Genomic DNA, 19,053 nt, shown 5'->3' with positions numbered 1-19,053 from the left:
CTTCCTTCCTTCCTTCCTTCCTTCCTCCTTCCTTCCTTCCTTCCTTCCTTCCTTCCTTCCTTCCTTCCTTCCTTCCTTCCTTCCTTCCTTCCTTCCTTCACTCACACCAAAGATGTCAAACAGGTCTATCATGCCTGCTTAAATGAATAGGACCGGCTGTTAACGAGATGTTTCCAATGTTTGTCCAATTATTGAGAATAAGGGACGCCAATATTCACCTCGTTGACTGCCATCGGCTAACAAAGACCGATTTGGCGGACATCAGGAGCCGATCGTAGGAGCCAAATTGATGGTGTTTTGTACGTATTATTGGAGTTTTGCGCGGAGTAAGTGGTTGTGTTAACCGGCGGCACTCACCTGCTCTGTGTTGTTTTGAATGGAAAGAGATAGTATAAATGACACACATTGATACTGAATATCCTTGACCATCAGTAGCATCGTCATCGCACTTAAAGGTTATCGGCATCTGGACATATTGTCTTAGTTTCTCTTTCTTTCCTACAATAAATGGTCGAACGTAAGGGGGGGGGCGATATATCCAGTCTCTGATTGTGTTACGTTATTATGAGAGTGCTCTCGTACTTGTTTGATTCTGAAATTGTATATATTTATATAAATATATGTGTGTCCGCATCTGTAGCCTGTTATTGTCTCATTACACCGCACTGTGAATGAATCAAAGTAAATATATAAGTCATCATGAACACATCTGTCCATCACACAGAGGGCTGCTGTGCCTCCTGTCATCATTAATGGACTCTTTAAAATGACCGCTCAGAGGAGAGGAGTTCTCATTTCTCTAACCGCCTGCTGCTTCCCCTCCTCTCTCCTCGGTTCCCCTCCTCAGTCCTCCGCTCGCATCTCCTGTGGGCGGCACCAAGTCTCGAGGAGGGGAGTCGAGGAGGGGAAATTAGAGTATTGAGAAACCTCTACAGTGTCACCCTGTTGCTGTTGAACTACTGAATTCCCCCACGGGGATTAACAAAGGTCCATCTTATCTTATCTTATTAAACCCACCTCCAGGGGCGGACTGGCCGATGTGGGCCGGTCGGATAAGTCACTAGCACCCCGTTCCCCCCGTTAACAATTTAATAGCGAGATCCCGGGCTGATTTGTAGTCCCAGTCCGCCCCCGCCCACCTCTGTACAGGATGGTGACGGGCACATGACAACAAAGCCTTGAATTGAAAACTGAATATTTAAGGTTGTTGTTTTTTAGATATCAGACTTTAAATAACAACAAAAGCTTAAAAATCTCAGCGAATTCCAATCGTATCGCTCAAATTATGACTTTAAACACTGGACGTGACCCCAAACTTCCAAACCATTGCCTCCCTAATGGTTAGGTTTGATGTGTAATTCAACAATGCCACTAATTGTTCGGTATTACAGACTCTGATGTCATTCTTTTCCCTGATAGGGTGATGTAACCCACCTCTGCGTAGGATGGTGATGGGAGCCGTGCTGTTAGTCCCCTGATGATGAAGAGGCTGTCCCTGACGTTCTGCAGGGACGAGGCTGGGTTCTGCTGCAGAACCCGGATCAGAACTGGGTTCTGAGACGGTTCTCTGGAAGTCCAGGATCTTCAGCTCCTTTATATCCCTGGCACTAAAAGAGACAGAAAGGAAAGCCTAAAAAGGTCTGGAAATAGTGACAATGATCCATGACAGTTTCTCAAAGTGATGTCTTTCCAAAACCAGAAGATATTCACTTTACTATGAAACAGAAGGGAAACATTCTTTATGAAGATGTATGAGATTATAGCATGAAAGGTTCCTTTGATTCTCACTCAATTTAGAGAATAGTTCACGATCGGAGAATCGACTGATAGTTAATCTTATGGCGCATTTCCACTGCAGCGGGGTAGCCCCGTTTAAGCGTCCCTAAGCGTCCTCGCTCAGGCCTCGGGCTGCCTTGCTGGCCGGCCCAGGCCGTGGCGCATTTCCATTACAGTTTAGGACCTGGGGTAGCAACGCAGTGTAGGCGGGGCGATCGGCTTTGTTTTTGTTCACATTTCGAGTTGTTCCGTCGAGCTCCCGCTGGATTTGATCATCCCCAATGAGATGAAGGAACGTCGTCACCTCCTCGGTCGACCACTGTGTGCTTTTCTTATTAGACGTAGCCATGTTTGTAGCTCATCCGTTTACAAAATGATGTTTATAAAAATGCTGCAAGCTTGCTTCTAGATATATATGCGACGCTAGGGATGAACTCGCGCGCAATCTTGTGACGATTCTCTCTGACCAATCAGCAGTCGAGAGTGTTGACGTCACTAGTTCAGCCCTGGCCCTGGCCTGATAGAACCACGATTTTATGGGGCCGGAAAAAGAGGGAAAAAGTACCCGCTAGCCAGTACTAGGCTATATGGAAACGCCACCAAAAACTGGCCTGGCCGCTTGAGGACGGTTAAGGACGCTTAAACGGGGCTACCCGCTGCAGTGGAAATGCGCCATTAATGAGTCAAAAACACAGAGATAGAAAATGCTATTATTGATATTGCCGGTTTCTTTCAGGTCGACGCAGGGGATGGGGAAAAACAAGAAAGGGTCATAAAGATGAGTTATTGAAAATCTCACATGAAATAAAACTGATAATTTTTAGTCAGCAGTTTCCACTAAATCTCATTAAGCAACACGTTGTACAAAACAAGGCGACGTGCAGGAGAGTCAACATCTGCTTGGAAAAGGTTGCATTGCCTTTATGTTTGTCTTTAAATGTGGTCTCCATTTTAACTTGTGTTCTTTCTTGTGGAGCTCTTTGTGACATTTATTTCTGTGAAGGTGCTATACTAAATAAATAAACGTATTATAAATGCATTTGATTATTCTAATAGATTCTTTTTTTTAATTATTAATATTTAGTTATTTTATTTCGTTTTTTGCTACTTGGTTGGTTACGTTTTAGTAAGTAACATGTTGTATATTAAGCATGGATCGCCCACTCGTTTGTACACGTCTCGTTCACTCATTGTTCATATCTGTATGTGTGGATGTTGGAACTTGTAACACACTGAGAGCTCAAACTGCACAAAGAAATCAACAGGACTCTAGATACTTTGGTTTTCAGTTGACAACCCGAGGGGTAAAAGATCAATGGCTGGAGAAGGTACATTTAAGGGGATACCGGATTCATTTACATAACGGGCAGCAACTAACAATTACTTCTGGAAATAGCATTAGGGTAAAGCGGTGGAGAGAGGATGAAATGCAGACATCTGTCGTAGAGCCTTCACCATTGTCTCAGGTGTATTTATTAGATCTATGTATTTCCTGTTGAAGTGTAATTAGGGAGAGTGTGTCCCCGGTCTCTCCCACCTGAAGGTGACCTCTGGGAGGGAACACCTGACCCCGTTGTGAAAGGGAAGCTTCAGAGAGATGGTCTGGTTTCTGTGATCCACGGAGGAAACGGATCCCTGATAAACTCCTAACGTCAGGCCGCAGTTTATCGACACGACGCTCTCAAACCAGTCCGTGGCCATGCTGCTCGCTGAGGGTAAAACATGAAGAGAAATGATGCTTCGAGCACGGCTGTGTGATCCTTAATGCAATGTTGAATGTTGACAATATGTTCTATTTCAGTGTTCTGTGGCAACCAGAATAGTTGGTGATTTGTGAGAGACTTATCAATTTGACAAGTAATCATTGCAGCTCTAAATTAAAGCATTAAAAGGATTTAGGCCTAAAAGTATTTAAAGTATTTGTTGTCTGTACACGTGTATTGCCTAAATGCAGCTCTTATCATCTGGCTTCTCTACCATGGAGAACTAAACTCCATTAAATAATCAGCTAGATTCATATTTTTCTAACCTTTAAAAAAAGGAAAAATGTCATCAATTTGTATTTATTCAGGATAAATAAGGATTCCCATTGGCTGATGCAAAATGGCACCAAATATTTAAAAGGTACTTAGTGGCTGTACGCCAGTCCCACGGAGGGGAAATATGCGCAGTTACAGCGGGAAAAGAGCCACAGACAGCTTAATGTTACATATGCTAAATATGTGACATGCATTCAAAAAATTACTAAATTATGATATAATAAAAATATATAATTTAAAGTTACATAATTTAAAAAAAATACACATCCTGTAACAGTTCTTAGGATTTAGCAGCCAGGTATATATTACAGTTATTAACGGTATTTATATATTGCACACAGTTTGTACTTAACTACTGTACTTAAGTACAATTTTGAGGTACTTGTACTTTACTTGAGAATGTATATGTAATGCTACTTTATACTTCTACTCCACTATATTTATTTAACAGCTTTTACATAGTGGACTAACTCTTTAAGTCACAAAAGAGTCAAATATTTAACTAAAAGTCAATCAGAACTGTGTTTGTCTACAGCAGTACAATGCAACAATATCATCCAGAATGTCACATATAAATATAATTAAATACACACATAAAGGCACAATGAGTACTTTTACTTTATATACTTTAAGTACATGCAGGACTTTTACTCATACGTACTTTGACAATAATGTATACTTTTAGTCTAAAGCCTCTGAATACTTCTTCCACCTCTGTTTAGCTGGGATAACAGATAACAGCTTATTATGGGATGTTCATGTGTGTCCACGCCCAGCTTTAGCGAGCGTTGTTTTAAAGAGTTGTTCATGTGTGTCTTGGACCTGACTAAAGTATCATTGATTATTAAAAACCTGACGGTAAAATAAATGACATGGGGTGAGAGTTCAGAGAGTGACCTGTAATGTAAACATGTAATTAAAATAACAACATGTTGTAAGATAAACAAACTGCAACGTGTGTTTACTGCTAGCATCACAGTTAGCATTAGCTTCGCGTCTCTTCCTCCGGTTTGCTTTTAATCTAAAGCAACGTCTTTTGAATTCGTATCAAAGGCTTGACTTTGTTTAAAGGTTCAAACTGAGGATATCCAGTGGATGATGGATTAAATACCTTGTCAATAAAACTGTAGCGAAGAGTCAAGAAAAGCCACAGAAGCTCCACTGTTGTTCGTATTGATTTCCGGTTTGATACGCTACGTCACTTCCTTTATCTCCCACGTGGGTTTGTTGTGATTTTTTTATGAAATGATTTTTTTTTGTAGCCCTTCCTTAGTTTTTCTCCTCTCAAGTCACTTATTTAGGGTAAAAAGTGTTTCAGGAATTATGGTTTTACTTTCATCCCCTGAAACCTTCAACTGCATAAACTCAGAGGTGGGAGGTAACTTAGAACATTTAATCAAGAACTGTACTTAAGTACTAGAGGTACTTGTAGCCTACTTGTGTATTTCCATGTTATGCTACATTGTTCTTCTATTCCTCTACAGTTCAGAGGTACATGGTGTACTTTTACTCCACTGCATGTATTTAATACCTTTAGTTACTTTACAGATGTGGATGAATGATGTGAAATATAATCAAGTGTTAATCAGTCTTTAGTTCCACCTGGAGTAAATCCACCAGCTACCCTGCAGTATACAAAGTCCTTCAAACTAGCTGCACCTTTACCAGCTTTGAGAACACTTTCATGATCAATCATTATAAAACATATCATATATATTATTCTGAAATGGACCAATCTGCACAATGACTACTTTTACTGTCGCTACTTTCACTATATTTTGATGAGAATACTTTTCTACTTTCACTTGAGGAACATTTTGAATGCAGGACTTTTACTGAAACAGAGTATTCCTACACTCTGGTACTTCTACTTTTACTCAAGTACAAGATCTGAGTACTTCTACTTTCACTCAAGTACAAGATCTGAGTACTTCTACTTTTACTCAAGATCTGAGTACTTCTACTTTTACTCAAGTACAATATCTGAGTACTTCTACTTTTACTCAAGTACAATATCTGAGTACTTCTACTTTTACTCAAGTACAATATCTGAGTACTTCTACTTTTACTCAAGATCTGAGTACTTCTACTTTTACTCAAGTACAAGATCTGAGTACTTCTACTTTTACTCAAGTACAATATCTGAGTACTTCTACTTTTACTCAAGTACAAGATCTGAGTACTTCTACTTTTACTCAAGTACAAGATCTGAGTACTTCTACTTTTACTCAAGTACAAGATCTGAGTACTTCTACTTTTACTCAAGTACAAGATCTGAGTACTTCTACTTTTACTCAGTACAAGATCTGAGTACTTCTACTTTTACTCAAGTACAAGATCTGAGTACTTCTACTTTTACTCAAGTACAAGATCTGAGTACTTCTACTTTTACTCAAGTACAAGATCTGAGTACTTCTACTTTTACTCAAGTACAAGATCTGAGTACTTCTACTTTTACTCAAGAACAAGATCTGAGTACTTCTACTTTTACTAAAGGACAAGATCTGAGTACTTCTACTTTTACTAAGTACAAGATCTGAGTACTTCTACTTTTACTCAAGTACAAGATCTGAGTACTTCTACTTTTACTCAAGAACAAGATCTGAGTACTTCTATTTTTACTCAAGTACAAGATCTGAGTACCTCTACTTTTACTCAAGTACAAGATCTGAGTACTTCTACTTTTACTCAAGTACAAGATCTGAGTACTTCTACTTTTACTCAAGTACAAGATCTGAGTACTTCTACTTTTACTCAAGTACAAGATCTGAGTACTTCTACTTTTACTTAAGTACAAGATCTGAGTACTTCTACTTTTACTCAAGTACAAGATCTGAGTACTTCTACTTTTACTCAAGAACAAGATCTGAGTACTTCTACTTTTACTCAAGAACAAGATCTGAGTACTTCTACTACTACCAAAGCGCTCAAAACGTTGTTATTCTCTGACATGAATTCACTTTTCTACACATTAGTAACTGCATACATCTGTATGTGAGGACTATCACTTTAATACCGTGTGGGTAAAATAGTTTTCTTTTTAAATAAAGCAAACAATAGGAACAAGATCATTCTTACAACATATTTTATTTGCGTGGCTGATTAAAGGACGCTCCGATCCAATGCCCTTACATGTGATACAATCATCGATGCATTAGAGACACAAATACAAAAAACGGTCGACTGATATAATAATAATAATAATTTCAATTGATATAGCGCCTTTCACGAAACCCAAGGACGCTTTACAATGGGAAGTAACAAAACATATATATTCCAAAATAACTCTTTTGGCTTTCTTAAAGATGCAGAGCGAAAACTTTTCTCACCTCAAAAATATACAAACGCTAGGCATATACAAATGTCTTTAAAAAATACAAATAGCTTGATATACACACAAAAAAAGAATCACATTTTGGGATACAGATATAGCTTCAGTGTCTTCAATCCACATTATAATGGGAAATAGTTAGCTTACACGTTTAAATGCTATCACAAGGTACTTTCGTTTCAGTTCAGAGTCCTGTGTGAGAGAAGGAAAGAATTTAGGTTGCAACCGCCTAAATAATAATGCCTCAGTAAAACCTGCTCGTCCCAAACAAAGCAGAGGTTCACAACTTCTTAATAATGCAGTTTATTTAATGCACAGCAGAACCACGCAGCTCCTTCTTCGAAGCACCAACAATGTGCAGGAATATCTCTGAGAGAACCAAAAACATGTTCATCTCTGACAATCTGCAAGAAGCACGTTTCCCTTAATGCCATTAGCTCTGTAGATCAAACATCTAGGACATTCTGAGGACGCCTCTTCGCTCTGTTCTTCTGACCCTTTGCAGTGTTTGAGTCGACTTCAGTTGAGTCGTAAATTGCACAGATATGAGTATCTTCACTCCTCGTTGGTCCTCATCGTGGCCCTCAGGTGGCAGCGTTTGTGTTTCATGGTGAGTCCGTATTCGGGGGTCATGTCCGGCGTTTGCCCCGGCATGGCGTGGAAGTGCAGTTTCTGGACGATGATCGCCAAGAAGAGGTACACTTCGTTTCTAGCGATGACCTCTCCGATGCAGCGCCTCTTCCCCATGCCGAACACCATCACTCTCTCTCCTTCCTGCCTGTTCACCTCGCTGCCGTCAGAGGACAGGAAACGATCCGGAGCGAAGGAAGACGGGTCTTTCCACAGCTCACTGAGAAAATACAGATAAAGGAGAAATAAGATAAGCTGCACGAACATCCAAGCATGGCTGCAATCGATTAAAGAACTCGTGCTTTTTCCTACTTATTTTTGACATTATTTCAAGTCTTTTATGTCTTAAACACATCGTATGCTGCACTGTTGGAAGAGCCTAGACTTTCAAACCATTTCTCTGTAAATGTTGTTCAAATGACAACGAAGCCTTTAGATCTTGAACTTGCTAGTTGTACTGAGCAGCTCCTAAGTGTGAGTGTCAGTCTTTTTCAAATGTTTCAACACATTCATTCAGAAACAGGGAACTCACGGGTCGTGATTGATCTGCCACTGATTGATAAACACACAAGTGTCTTTGGGAATGTAGTATCCATTCAGAGACGTGTCTTTAGTGGTGCTGAAAGAGAAAGAGAAATAGTGTTAATGTTCACTCCTTTGCATTTAGAATTACAACCTCAACACAATCACTACTTTTACTGTCGCTACTTCCACTACATTCTGATGGTAATACTTTTCTACTTTTACTCAAGTACAAGACCTGAGTACTTCTACTTTTACTCAAGTACAAGACCTGAGTACTTCTACTTTTACTCAAGTACAAGATCTGAGTACTTCTACTTTTACTCAAGTACAAGACCTGAGTATTCTACTTTTACTCAAGTACAAGACCTGAGTACTTCTACTTTTACTCAAGTACAAGATCTGAGTACTTTCACTCAAGTACAAGATCTGAGTACTTCTACTTTTACTCAAGTACAAGATCTGAGTACTTCTACTTTTACTCAAGTACAAGACCTGAGTACTTTTACTTTTACTCAAGTACAAGACCTGAGTACTTCTACTTTTACTCAAGTACAATATCTGAGTACTTCTACTTTCTACTTTTACTCAAGTACAATATCTGAGTACTTCTACGTGTATTCAAGTACAATATCTGAGTACTTTCTACTTTTACTCAAGTACAAGATCTGAGTACTTCTACTTTTACTCAAGTACAAGATCTGAGTACTTCTACTTTACTCAAGTACAAGACCTGAGTACTTCTACTTTTACTCAAGTACAAGATCTGAGTACTTCTAATTTTACTCAAGTACAATATCTGAGTATTTCTACTTTTACTCAAGTACAAGACCTGAGTACTTCTACTTTTACTCAAGTACAAGACTGAGTACTTCTACTTTTACTCAAGTACAAGACCTGAGTTATTTCTACTTTACTCAAGTACAAGATCTGAGTACTTCTACTTTTACTCAAGTACAAGATCTGAGTACTTCTACTTTTACTCAAGTACAAGACCTGAGTACTTCTACTTTTACTCAAGTACAAGACTTGAGTACTTCTACTTTTACTCAAGTACAAGATCTGAGTACTTCTACTTTTACTCAAGTACAAGATCTGAGTACTTCTACTTTTACTCCAGTACAAGATCTGAGTACTTCTATTTTTAGTCAAGTACAAGATCTGAGTACTTCTACTTTTACTCCAGTACAAGATCTGAGTACTTCTATTTTTAGTCAAGTACAAGATCTGAGTACTTCTACTTTTACTCCAGTACAAGATCTGAGTACTTCTATTTTTAGTCAAGTACAAGATGTGAGTACTTCTACTTTTACTACCAGATCTGAGTACTTCTACTTTTACTCCAGTACAAGATGTGAGGACTTCTAGTTCATCTTCTGATTATTAATGCTCTTAGATGGTTGACCTGTTCTTCGTTCTCCAAAGAGAGCTCAATACTTAGATTTCTTTACTCTTTAAAGTGTCTTTGAGTTTCTAGAAAAGCGCTCTGTAAATAAAATGCATAATTATTAATATTCGTCTGGTACTTTCCCTCCTCTGAAAGAGCAGACTCACCAGTGAGGGATGGTGAACGGCAGGAAGGAAGAGTGGCGGAAAATCTCCAGGATGAAAGCCTCCAGAAAGGGAAGGTTGGGTCTGTCGGAGAGAAGAGGGGTGCGATCCAGACCCACTTTGTCCTCTGGAAAACAAAAGGTCATTGACTTTTAGTTCAGGACGAGAGTTGAGGGTAAAGTCGAGAAACGTTCTTTGGGAGGGGCAAAAACGTGCTTTTCCTTTTTGCCACGAAAGAAGGCAAGAAGGAAAACTGTCCCGGGATATTAATATTAAAGTTTAGATACGACAATGAAAATCTGAGGCCACAGGCTCCTCCAGCAGAGCAACACAATAACACAGATACAATAGAATACAGTAGAAATAGTGCAGAATAGTCTATATACAGTCATTGGAATATTGATATGAGCGAACAGATGAATGTTATGGATGTTCTTTCAAAGGTTCAGGTGTTTAACGATATTATGGCCCGTGGGATCAAACAGTTTGTGTGTTTGCTTTGGGTCCCTTGAAAGGCGCTAAACAAATGTGATCTATTATTATTATTATGATGATGTACTTACTCAGCTCTTGATACAGCCTCTCCTGTATCTCGGGGTAAGCCACCAGGTACATCACGGACCAGGACAGGGCCGTGGAGATGGTGTCAAAGCCTGGAAGAGAAACATCTGTAAGGACACTTTGCAGAGGTGGGAAGTATTGGAGTACAAATACTTCGTTACTGTACTTAAGTACATTTTTCTGGAATCAGTACTTTACTCCACTACTTATTTTTCTGACGACTTTTTACTTTGACTTCTTACATGTTAAACACAAATACCTGTACTTTCTACTTCTTACATGTTGAACCCAAATACCTGTACTTTCTACTTCTTACATGTTGAACACAAATACCTGTACTTCTACTTCTACTGTTGAATACAATACCTGTACTTCTACTTCTTACATGTTGAATACAAATACCTGTACTTTCTACTTCTTACATGTTGAACTCAAATACCTGTACTTTCTACTTCTTACTTGATTGAATACAAATACCTGTACTTTCTACTTCTCACATGTTGAACACAAATACCTGTACTTTCTACTTCTTACATGTTGAACACAAATACCTGTACTTTCTACTTCTTACATGTTGAACATCAAATACCTGTACTTTCTACTTCTTACATGTTGAACTCAAATACCTTACTTTCTACTTCTTACATGTTGAACTCAAATACCTGTACTTTCTACTTCTTACATGTTGAACTCAAATACCTGTACTTTCTACTTCTCTACATGTTGAACCAATAACCTGTACTTTCTACTTCTTACATGTTGAACTCAAATACCTGTACTTTCTACTTCTTACATGTTGAACATCAAATACCTGTACTTTCTACTTCTCTACATGTTGAACCAAATAACCTGTACTTTCTACTTTCTTACATGTTGGAACTCAAATACCTGTACTTTCTACTTCTTACATGTTGAACTCAAATACCTGTACTTTCTACTTCTCATGTTGAACCCAAATACCTGTACTTTCTACTTCTCACATGTTGAACCCAAATACCTGTACTTTCTACTTCTTACAATGGTTGAACTCAAATAACCTGTACTTTCTACTTCTCACATGTTGAAACCCAAATACCTGTACTTGTCTACCTTCTTACATGTTGACTCAAATACACTGACTTTTCTACTTCCTTACATGTTGAAACCCAAATACCTGTCCTTTCTACTTCTTACATGTTGAACACAAAATACCTGTAGCGTTTCTTACTGACTTCTTACAATGTTGAATACAAATACCTGTACTTCTACTTCTTTACATGTTGAACTCAAATACCTGCACTATTTCTTACTTCTCACATGTTGAAACCCAAATACCTGTACTTGTTCTACTTCTTACATGTTGAACACAAATACCTGTACTTTCTACTTCTCTACATGTTGAACTCAAATACCTGTACTTTCTACTTCTTACATGTTGAACACAAATACCTGTACTTTCTACTTCTTACATGTTGAACATCAAATACCTGTACTTCTACTTCTTACATGTTGAACTCAAATACCTGACTTTCTACTTCTTACATGTTGAACCCAAATACCTGTACTTTCTACTTCTTACATGTTGAACACAAATACCTGTACTTTCTACTTCTTACATGTTGAAACACAATAACCTGTACTTTCTACTTCTCATCATGTTGAACTCAAAATACCTGTACTTTCTACTTCTTACATGTTGAACTCAAATACCTGCACTTTCTACTTCTCACATGTTGAACACCAATACCTGTACTTTCTACTTCTTACATGTTGAACACAAATACCTGTACTTTCTACTTCTTACATGTTGAACTCAAATACCTGTACTTTCTACTTCTTACATGTTGAACTCAAATACCTGTACTTTCTACTTCTTACATGTTGAACCCAAATACCTGTACTTTCTACTTCTTACATGTTGAACCCAAATACCTGTACTTTCTACTTCTTACATGTTGAACACAAATACCTGTACTTTCTACTTCTTACATGTTGAACTCAAATACCTGCACTTTCTACTTCTCACATGTTGAACCCAAATACCTGTACTTTCTACTTCTTACATGTTGAACACAAATACCTGTACTTTCTACTTCTTACATGTTGAACTCAAATACCTGTACTTTCTACTTCTTACATGTTGAACTCAAATACCTGTACTTTCTACTTCTTACATGTTGAACTCAAATACCTGTACTTTCTACTTCTTACATGTTGAACTCAAATACCTGTACTTTCTACTTCTACATGTTGAACTCAAATACCTGTACTTTCTACTTCTTACATGTTGAACTCAAATACCTGTACTTTCTACTTCTTACATGTTGAACTCAAATACCTGTACTTTCTACTTCTTACATGTTGAACTCAAATACCTGTACTTTCTACTTCTTACATGTTGAACTCAAATACCTGTACTTTCTACTTCTTACATGTTGAACTCAAATACCTGTACTTTCTACTTACGTACATGTTGAACTCAAATACCTGTACTTTCTACTTCTTACATGTTGAACTCAAAATACCTGTACTTTTCTACTTCTTACATGTTGAACTCAATACCTGTACTTTCTACTTCTTACATGTTGAACATCAAATACCTGTACTTTCTACTTCTTACATGTTGAAACTCAAATACCTGTACTTTCTACTGTCTGACATGTTGAACTCAAATACCTGTACTTTCTACTTCTTACATGTTGAACCTCAATACCTTACCTGTACTTTCTACTTCTACATGTTGAACTCAAATACCTGTACTTTCTACTTCTTACATGTTGAACACAATACCTGTACTTTCTACTTCTCTTACATGTTGAAACTCAAATACCTGTACTTTCTACTTCTTACATGTTGAACTCAAATACCTGTACTTTCTACTTCTTACATGTTGAACTCAAATACCTGTACTTTCTACATTTACCTACTTCTACTTCTACATGTTGACCTCAAATACCTGTACTTTCTACTTCTTACATGTTGAACTCAAATACCTGTACTTTCTACTTTCTTACATGTTGAACTCAAATACCTGTACTTTCTACTTCTTCACATGTTGAACCCAAATACCTGTACTTTCTACTTCTTACATGTTGAACTCAAAATACCTGTACTTTCTATTCTTACATGTTGAACTCAAATACCTGTACTTTCTACTTCTCTACATGTTGAACTCAAATACCTGTACTTTCTACTTCTTACATGTTGAACACAAATACCTGTACTTTCTACTTCTTACATGTTGAACCTCAAATACCTGTACTTTCTACTTCTACATGTTGAACTCAAATACCTGTACTTTCTACTTCTTACATGTTGAACTCAAATACCTGTACTTTCTACTTCTTACATGTTGAACTCAAATACCTGTACTTTCTTCTTCTTACATGTTGAACTCAAATACCTGTACTTTCTTCTTCTTACATGTTGAACACAAATACCTGTACTTTCTACTTCTTACATGTTGAACTCAAATACCTGTACTTTCTTCTACTTCTTACATGTTGAAACCCAAAATACCTGTACTTTTCTACTTCTTACATGTTGAACTCAAATACCTGTACTTTCTTCTTCTTACATGTTGAACTCAAATACCTGTACTTTCTTCTTCTTACATGTTGAACTCAAATACCTGTACTTTCTACTTCTTACATGTTGAACCCAAATACCTGTACTTTCTACTTCTTACATGTTGAACTCAAATACCTGTACTTTCTACTTCTTACATGTTGAACTCAAATACCTGTACTTTCTTCTTCTTACATGTTGAACCAATACCTGTACTTTATACTTCTTACATCATGTGAACCTCAATACCTGTACTTTCTACTTCTTACATGTTGAACTCAAATACCTGTACTTTCTACTTCTTACATGTTGAACTCAAATACCTGTACTTTCTTCTTCTTACATGTTGAACTCAAATACCTGTACTTTCTTCTTCTTACATGTTGAACTCAAATACCTGTACTTTCTTCTTCTTACATGTTGAACTCAAATACCTGTACTTTCTACTTCTCTCATTTTCCAAACAGCTGGTTCCTTTAGTCTGAATGTGTGTTTGATGCGTGATCATTATTATTTAGAGTCATTGCGTGCCTATTGATTTGAACACGATCCGTGTATCCATCATTTCCTGGTCTTCTCTAAAGAAGAGGGACCAATGGAAACGTTGTCATGTTGCCGTTGTTCAGCATGGAAACATTCATTAGCTAACAATGACATTATTGTTCTATTAATATAAAGGGAGGTCAGGTACTCTTTAAAACAGCTGCTAGTTATGGGTACTTTTTACTGAAGTACATTTCAAAGCCTCTTTACATTTACTCGAGTAAAGAAGTTTAGTCAGTACTTCTACTTTTACCAGAGTACTTTTAAACACGAGTATCTGTACTTCTACTTGAGTAAAGGATGTGTGTACTTCTACTTGAGTAAAGGATGTGGGTACTTCTCCTTGAGTAAAGGATGTGGGTACTTCTCCTTGAGTAAAGGATGTGTGTACTTCTACTTGAGTAAAGGATGTGGGTACTTCTCCTTGAGTAAAGGATGTGTACTCTTGCCCTCTCTCTAATGTCTGTAGTCGTTAAAGTGGAGCAATCTCTTCTAATAAGAAACCTTCAACATGCAGAGAAGTCAAACCCACCGGCTCCAAACAGGTCGTTGACGATTCCTACGATCTTCTCGTCTGACATCTGGATGTTTGAGTTCTCGTCCAGCTTCCTGTCCTCACAGTGATCGATGAGGGAGTCTGTGATGTCACGAATGTTATCCTGGAGGAAGATGATAAAGAAAATCTCAATAAATTGTTTCAAATAAAACATGGAAACGTGGTTTTCATGTATAAGACAAGATAAGATGGAACTTTATTTATCCGCTTGGGAAAGTGTAGGCGTTAATAGCAGCAACAGGGTCAGAGTTAAAAACAGGATTCACATTTTGTGTCTTTGAGTTTCTAGAAATGCATTATTATTATTATAGAAACATGGTTTTCATGTGTGATTTAAAGGTCCCCTATTATACTGTTTTTCATCAATATATCACAGGTCTCAGATATATCCAGAGCCTGTCTCTGATTGGCTGAAACACCAAACAGATTACCCATAATCCCCTCTGTTTTCAGCCCTGTTTCCAAAGTGCTGATTCTCTGTCTGTTACTTTAGATGAAAACAAGGAGCCCCTCCCCACGCCCCTCTGAGAGAGATTTGGTTACAAAGAACTCAATGGTGCTCTAGGAGGAGATTCAGGTGATAAAGGGGGGGGGGGTTACCTTGGTTGCTGATTGGCTAATGGTTACACAAGACAACACATCGTTATGACATCATAAAGTGGCCAAAATCTGATCAGCTCATTTTCAGACAGGTTTTTATAGAAATGGATCAGGACATGTTGATGTAGAAGAGACATGAAGAAGAGGGGACACATGTTGATGTAGAAGAGACATGAAGAAGAGGGGACACTTGTTGATGTAGAAGAGACATGGAGAAGAGGGGACACATGTTGATGTAGAAGAGACATGAAGAAGAGGGGACACATGTTGATGTAGAAGAGACATGAAGAAGAGGGGACACATGTTGATGTAGAAGAGACATGAAGAAGAGGAGACACATGTTGATGTAGAAGAGACATGAAGAAGAGGGGACACATGTTGATGTAGAAGAGACATGGAGAGCGCGCTGTACCTTGTCGTAAGTGGTGTAATGCTCGGTGACGATCTTCTGAATGAAGGCGTTGAATCGGGCGTTGATCTGCATGAACTTCTTCATGGTGGTGCTCGGCAGGAACCTCAGAGCGGGGATAAAGTCCCCGGGGTTCCCGCTGCCCACCACCCGTCCGAACTCATCGCTGAGGTTCACCAAACTCAGCAGCTCCTCGTCGTCGTGGTTGTATCTCCGTCCGAAGCACATCCCGCAGATCACGTTGGCGACGGAAACCACGATGTGTCGGAAAGGATCGAAGCGGCCGTCCGCCTGCATGACGGTGTTCAGCTGTTTGATCAGGTGCTCGCCCTCTTTGCAGATGTGTTCCTCCAGCATGCACGAGTACTCTGGGGTCGTTCCTTCAAGCGTGGAGAAAGATCTCAGAGCACTGTACGCTAGTTTCCTTCGGGCACGCCAAACTCCAACTTGATCCGTACTGAACGCAAGACTCTTTCCGTCGTTTATGAGCCGGAAGCTGGGCAAATCTGGTCTTCCAGCGAAATCATCCCCTTGTTTGATGAGAGCCTGGCGAATGGTGTCGCTTCCACTCAGAACCACGACGGGTCGCATCCCGATCTGGATCTGGAACACGTCTCCGTAGCGTTTGCTCATGGCCGTGAGACTCAGATAAGGTCGGCTTCCCACTTCCAGAACATTCCCGATTATCGGAAGAGGTTTCGGGCCGGGAAGACGACGAAGACCCTCTGGGATCTTGTCGTTGAAACATTTGAGGATCAAGTAGGCAAGACATATCGTCACCATGGCAACCAGACTCTCGGAAACTGACACCGCTCCAATTACTGGGAGATTCATTAGAACCATGATGAAGACTCTCTATTTTCTGTCTTTGTTTCTTCTGGCGTCTGCACAACCTGGACATGAGATAGAGTCAGAGTCAGAATACCTCTCTTCGTCCCACAGACGGGACGTTTACATGTGTTACAGCAGAAAAGAGCCAAAGACAGCTTCATGTTAGAAGCATACAAAGAATATTAAAGATACACAAATTTAAGAAAATTACACAATTTATAAAATACACATCGGTAACAGTTCTGAGGTTTTAGCAGCCAGGTATATACTGCACAGTTATTAACGGCATATATATATATATTGCACACATTTGGCATTTAACAACAGGGGTGTTATAGTCTGTAAACAAGTAGGAAATAGCATTACATCATGTCACTTGTTAGACGCTTTTATCCAAAGCGACTTACATACTCAATGTGGACAATCACAGGAGCACGTTGGGGTGAAGTGTCTCAGGGACACAACGACATGCTGACTGCAGTGGGGTTTGAACCTGTGCCCCCCTGATCCGAACACCAACGCACTGCGCCACACACCTCCAAGCATGATTTCTTTAATTGATTGTTTGTCCAGCTTATCTTATTTTCTCCATTATCTGCATTTTCAGCCAGGTAGATATTGCACAGTAATTAATGGCAGTTATATATATATATTGCACAGTTGGTATTTAATAACAAGGGGGAGGGGCATCAGAGGAGAGAAGTTAGGGAGGAGAAGTGTTGCGCAGCATGTTGACTACATTAAGTTTAACAGCACCTGAAGGCAACACGGCATGTGCTTGGTATTCATCGTTCTCTTTAGATGCACAAAATCACTTTTGCAATCTTATGCAAAAGTAGTTACCCATGTGAATCTTATTACTTATTATTGAACGCTTATACATACAATAATAAGCATGTGTTTGGTATTAATTGATCTCTTGAGCTGCACAAAATCCCCGTTAGCAACCTTATGCAAAGTTATCTAATATTATTACTTAATGCTTAAACATGCAACCACATATTAAAACAATAATAGCATGTTCAAGCTGCAACTACAAAGCCCAAATGTATACTTATTAACAGCCATGCTTGCAGAATAATCTCCACTCAGCACTTTGCTCCTATCACCGCGCGCTCACTCTGAAATCTGCCGTCTCGTGCATAAATGAACTCACCTTAGTGAAGCTGGAACAGCGGAACAACTCTCGGATCCGAGGAAGGCTTGTCAAGATATTAAAGAAACATATCTTTTAGAAGAGTTAAGTGCGAGTTTACTCTCTTCATGTCCCAAAACAGAGGCATGGGCTCGTGCTTTATAGCGCGCTCCGCAGCTCCATTGGCTGCTGGTCGTGACGTAATCTCTCTCTCTCTCTCTGTTTGGCATGAATGAAGTTTAGTACAGAGAAAAGGTGTGTGTGTGTGTGTGTGTGTGTGTGTGTGTGTGTGTGTGTGTGTGTGTGTGTGTGTGTGTATGTGTGTGTGGTGTTGCTGTGCGTGACTCTGCGAGATTACAGATAGTTTGGAACTTTGTGTCAATAAAGACATGCTGGAATATTGCTCAGAAGCCTTTGCATGACTTTGATTGATGAGTATGGAGCTAACACGCAATAACAATCAGAGGCACGTCTTATTTCCGCCACTATGGACGCGTCTCACTTTAATGTCACATAAATCAACTAAATGTATACATTTTTAAAGGTTTTGCAGATGCGTATAAGGTGAAATTGTTGTTTTATTTGACTTTTTTCGCTATATTTGATCATAGAGTGAATAAAAGACACTGCCTTTGCAACAGAAATCTCTAACTTCCCTGAGATAAAGTGATCCACTCAGCTTATCTCATGCAAATGAATTAAAGCGATACCAGCTCTTCCTGTCCTCTCTTTGAGATGATGTGATTTAGAGCTGGACCGATATGTGGGGGGAAGCTTGTTATCAACGATTGTATTGGTGAATGAGAGGGAGAGTTCCTTTAGTGCATGGAACAAAAGTCTGGAAAAATACAGCACTTATTTTGTTTAAACCATTTTGACTCGTTTCTAAATGATATGTGATTTTAAGGTTGCTCTAAAATAGTCATAAATATGAATTCTGATTTACTTTAACACATGTCGAAGATCTTTTCTCTCATCTTAACTATTGTCAAAATAACCCAACATTTATGCATTTTTAAACTA

The 19,053-nt window shown here is 38.8% G+C and overlaps 2 protein-coding genes across 2 annotated transcripts; both read right to left on the bottom strand.

The window, feature by feature from the left end:
- Positions 1–1,088: 1,088 nt before the first annotated feature.
- On the bottom strand, positions 1,089–5,002 carry LOC117534400 (enhancer of mRNA-decapping protein 3-like). Its single transcript, XM_034198587.1, has 4 exons — positions 4,927–5,002; positions 3,314–3,485; positions 1,435–1,607; positions 1,089–1,141 (listed from the first exon to the last, which is right to left on the bottom strand). Exons 2-4 carry the CDS (start codon positions 3,475–3,477, stop codon positions 1,089–1,091), a joined length of 390 nt encoding a protein of 129 aa, XP_034054478.1. The 5' UTR covers positions 3,478–3,485; positions 4,927–5,002.
- Positions 5,003–6,883: 1,881 nt separating this feature from the next.
- Positions 6,884–18,259, bottom strand: LOC117534401 (cytochrome P450 1A1). The gene is made up of 7 exons (XM_034198588.1): positions 18,052–18,259; positions 16,068–16,957; positions 15,032–15,158; positions 10,413–10,502; positions 9,853–9,976; positions 8,309–8,395; positions 6,884–7,996 (listed from the first exon to the last, which is right to left on the bottom strand). Exons 2-7 carry the CDS (start codon positions 16,905–16,907, stop codon positions 7,702–7,704), a joined length of 1,563 nt encoding a protein of 520 aa, XP_034054479.1. The 5' UTR covers positions 16,908–16,957; positions 18,052–18,259; the 3' UTR covers positions 6,884–7,701.
- Positions 18,260–19,053: the final 794 nt, after the last annotated feature.

Source organism: Gymnodraco acuticeps, unplaced genomic scaffold (assembly GCF_902827175.1).
Source record: "Gymnodraco acuticeps unplaced genomic scaffold, fGymAcu1.1, whole genome shotgun sequence".
Lineage (NCBI taxonomy): Eukaryota > Metazoa > Chordata > Actinopteri > Perciformes > Bathydraconidae > Gymnodraco > Gymnodraco acuticeps.
This window is presented reverse-complemented; position numbering and strand designations above follow the sequence as displayed.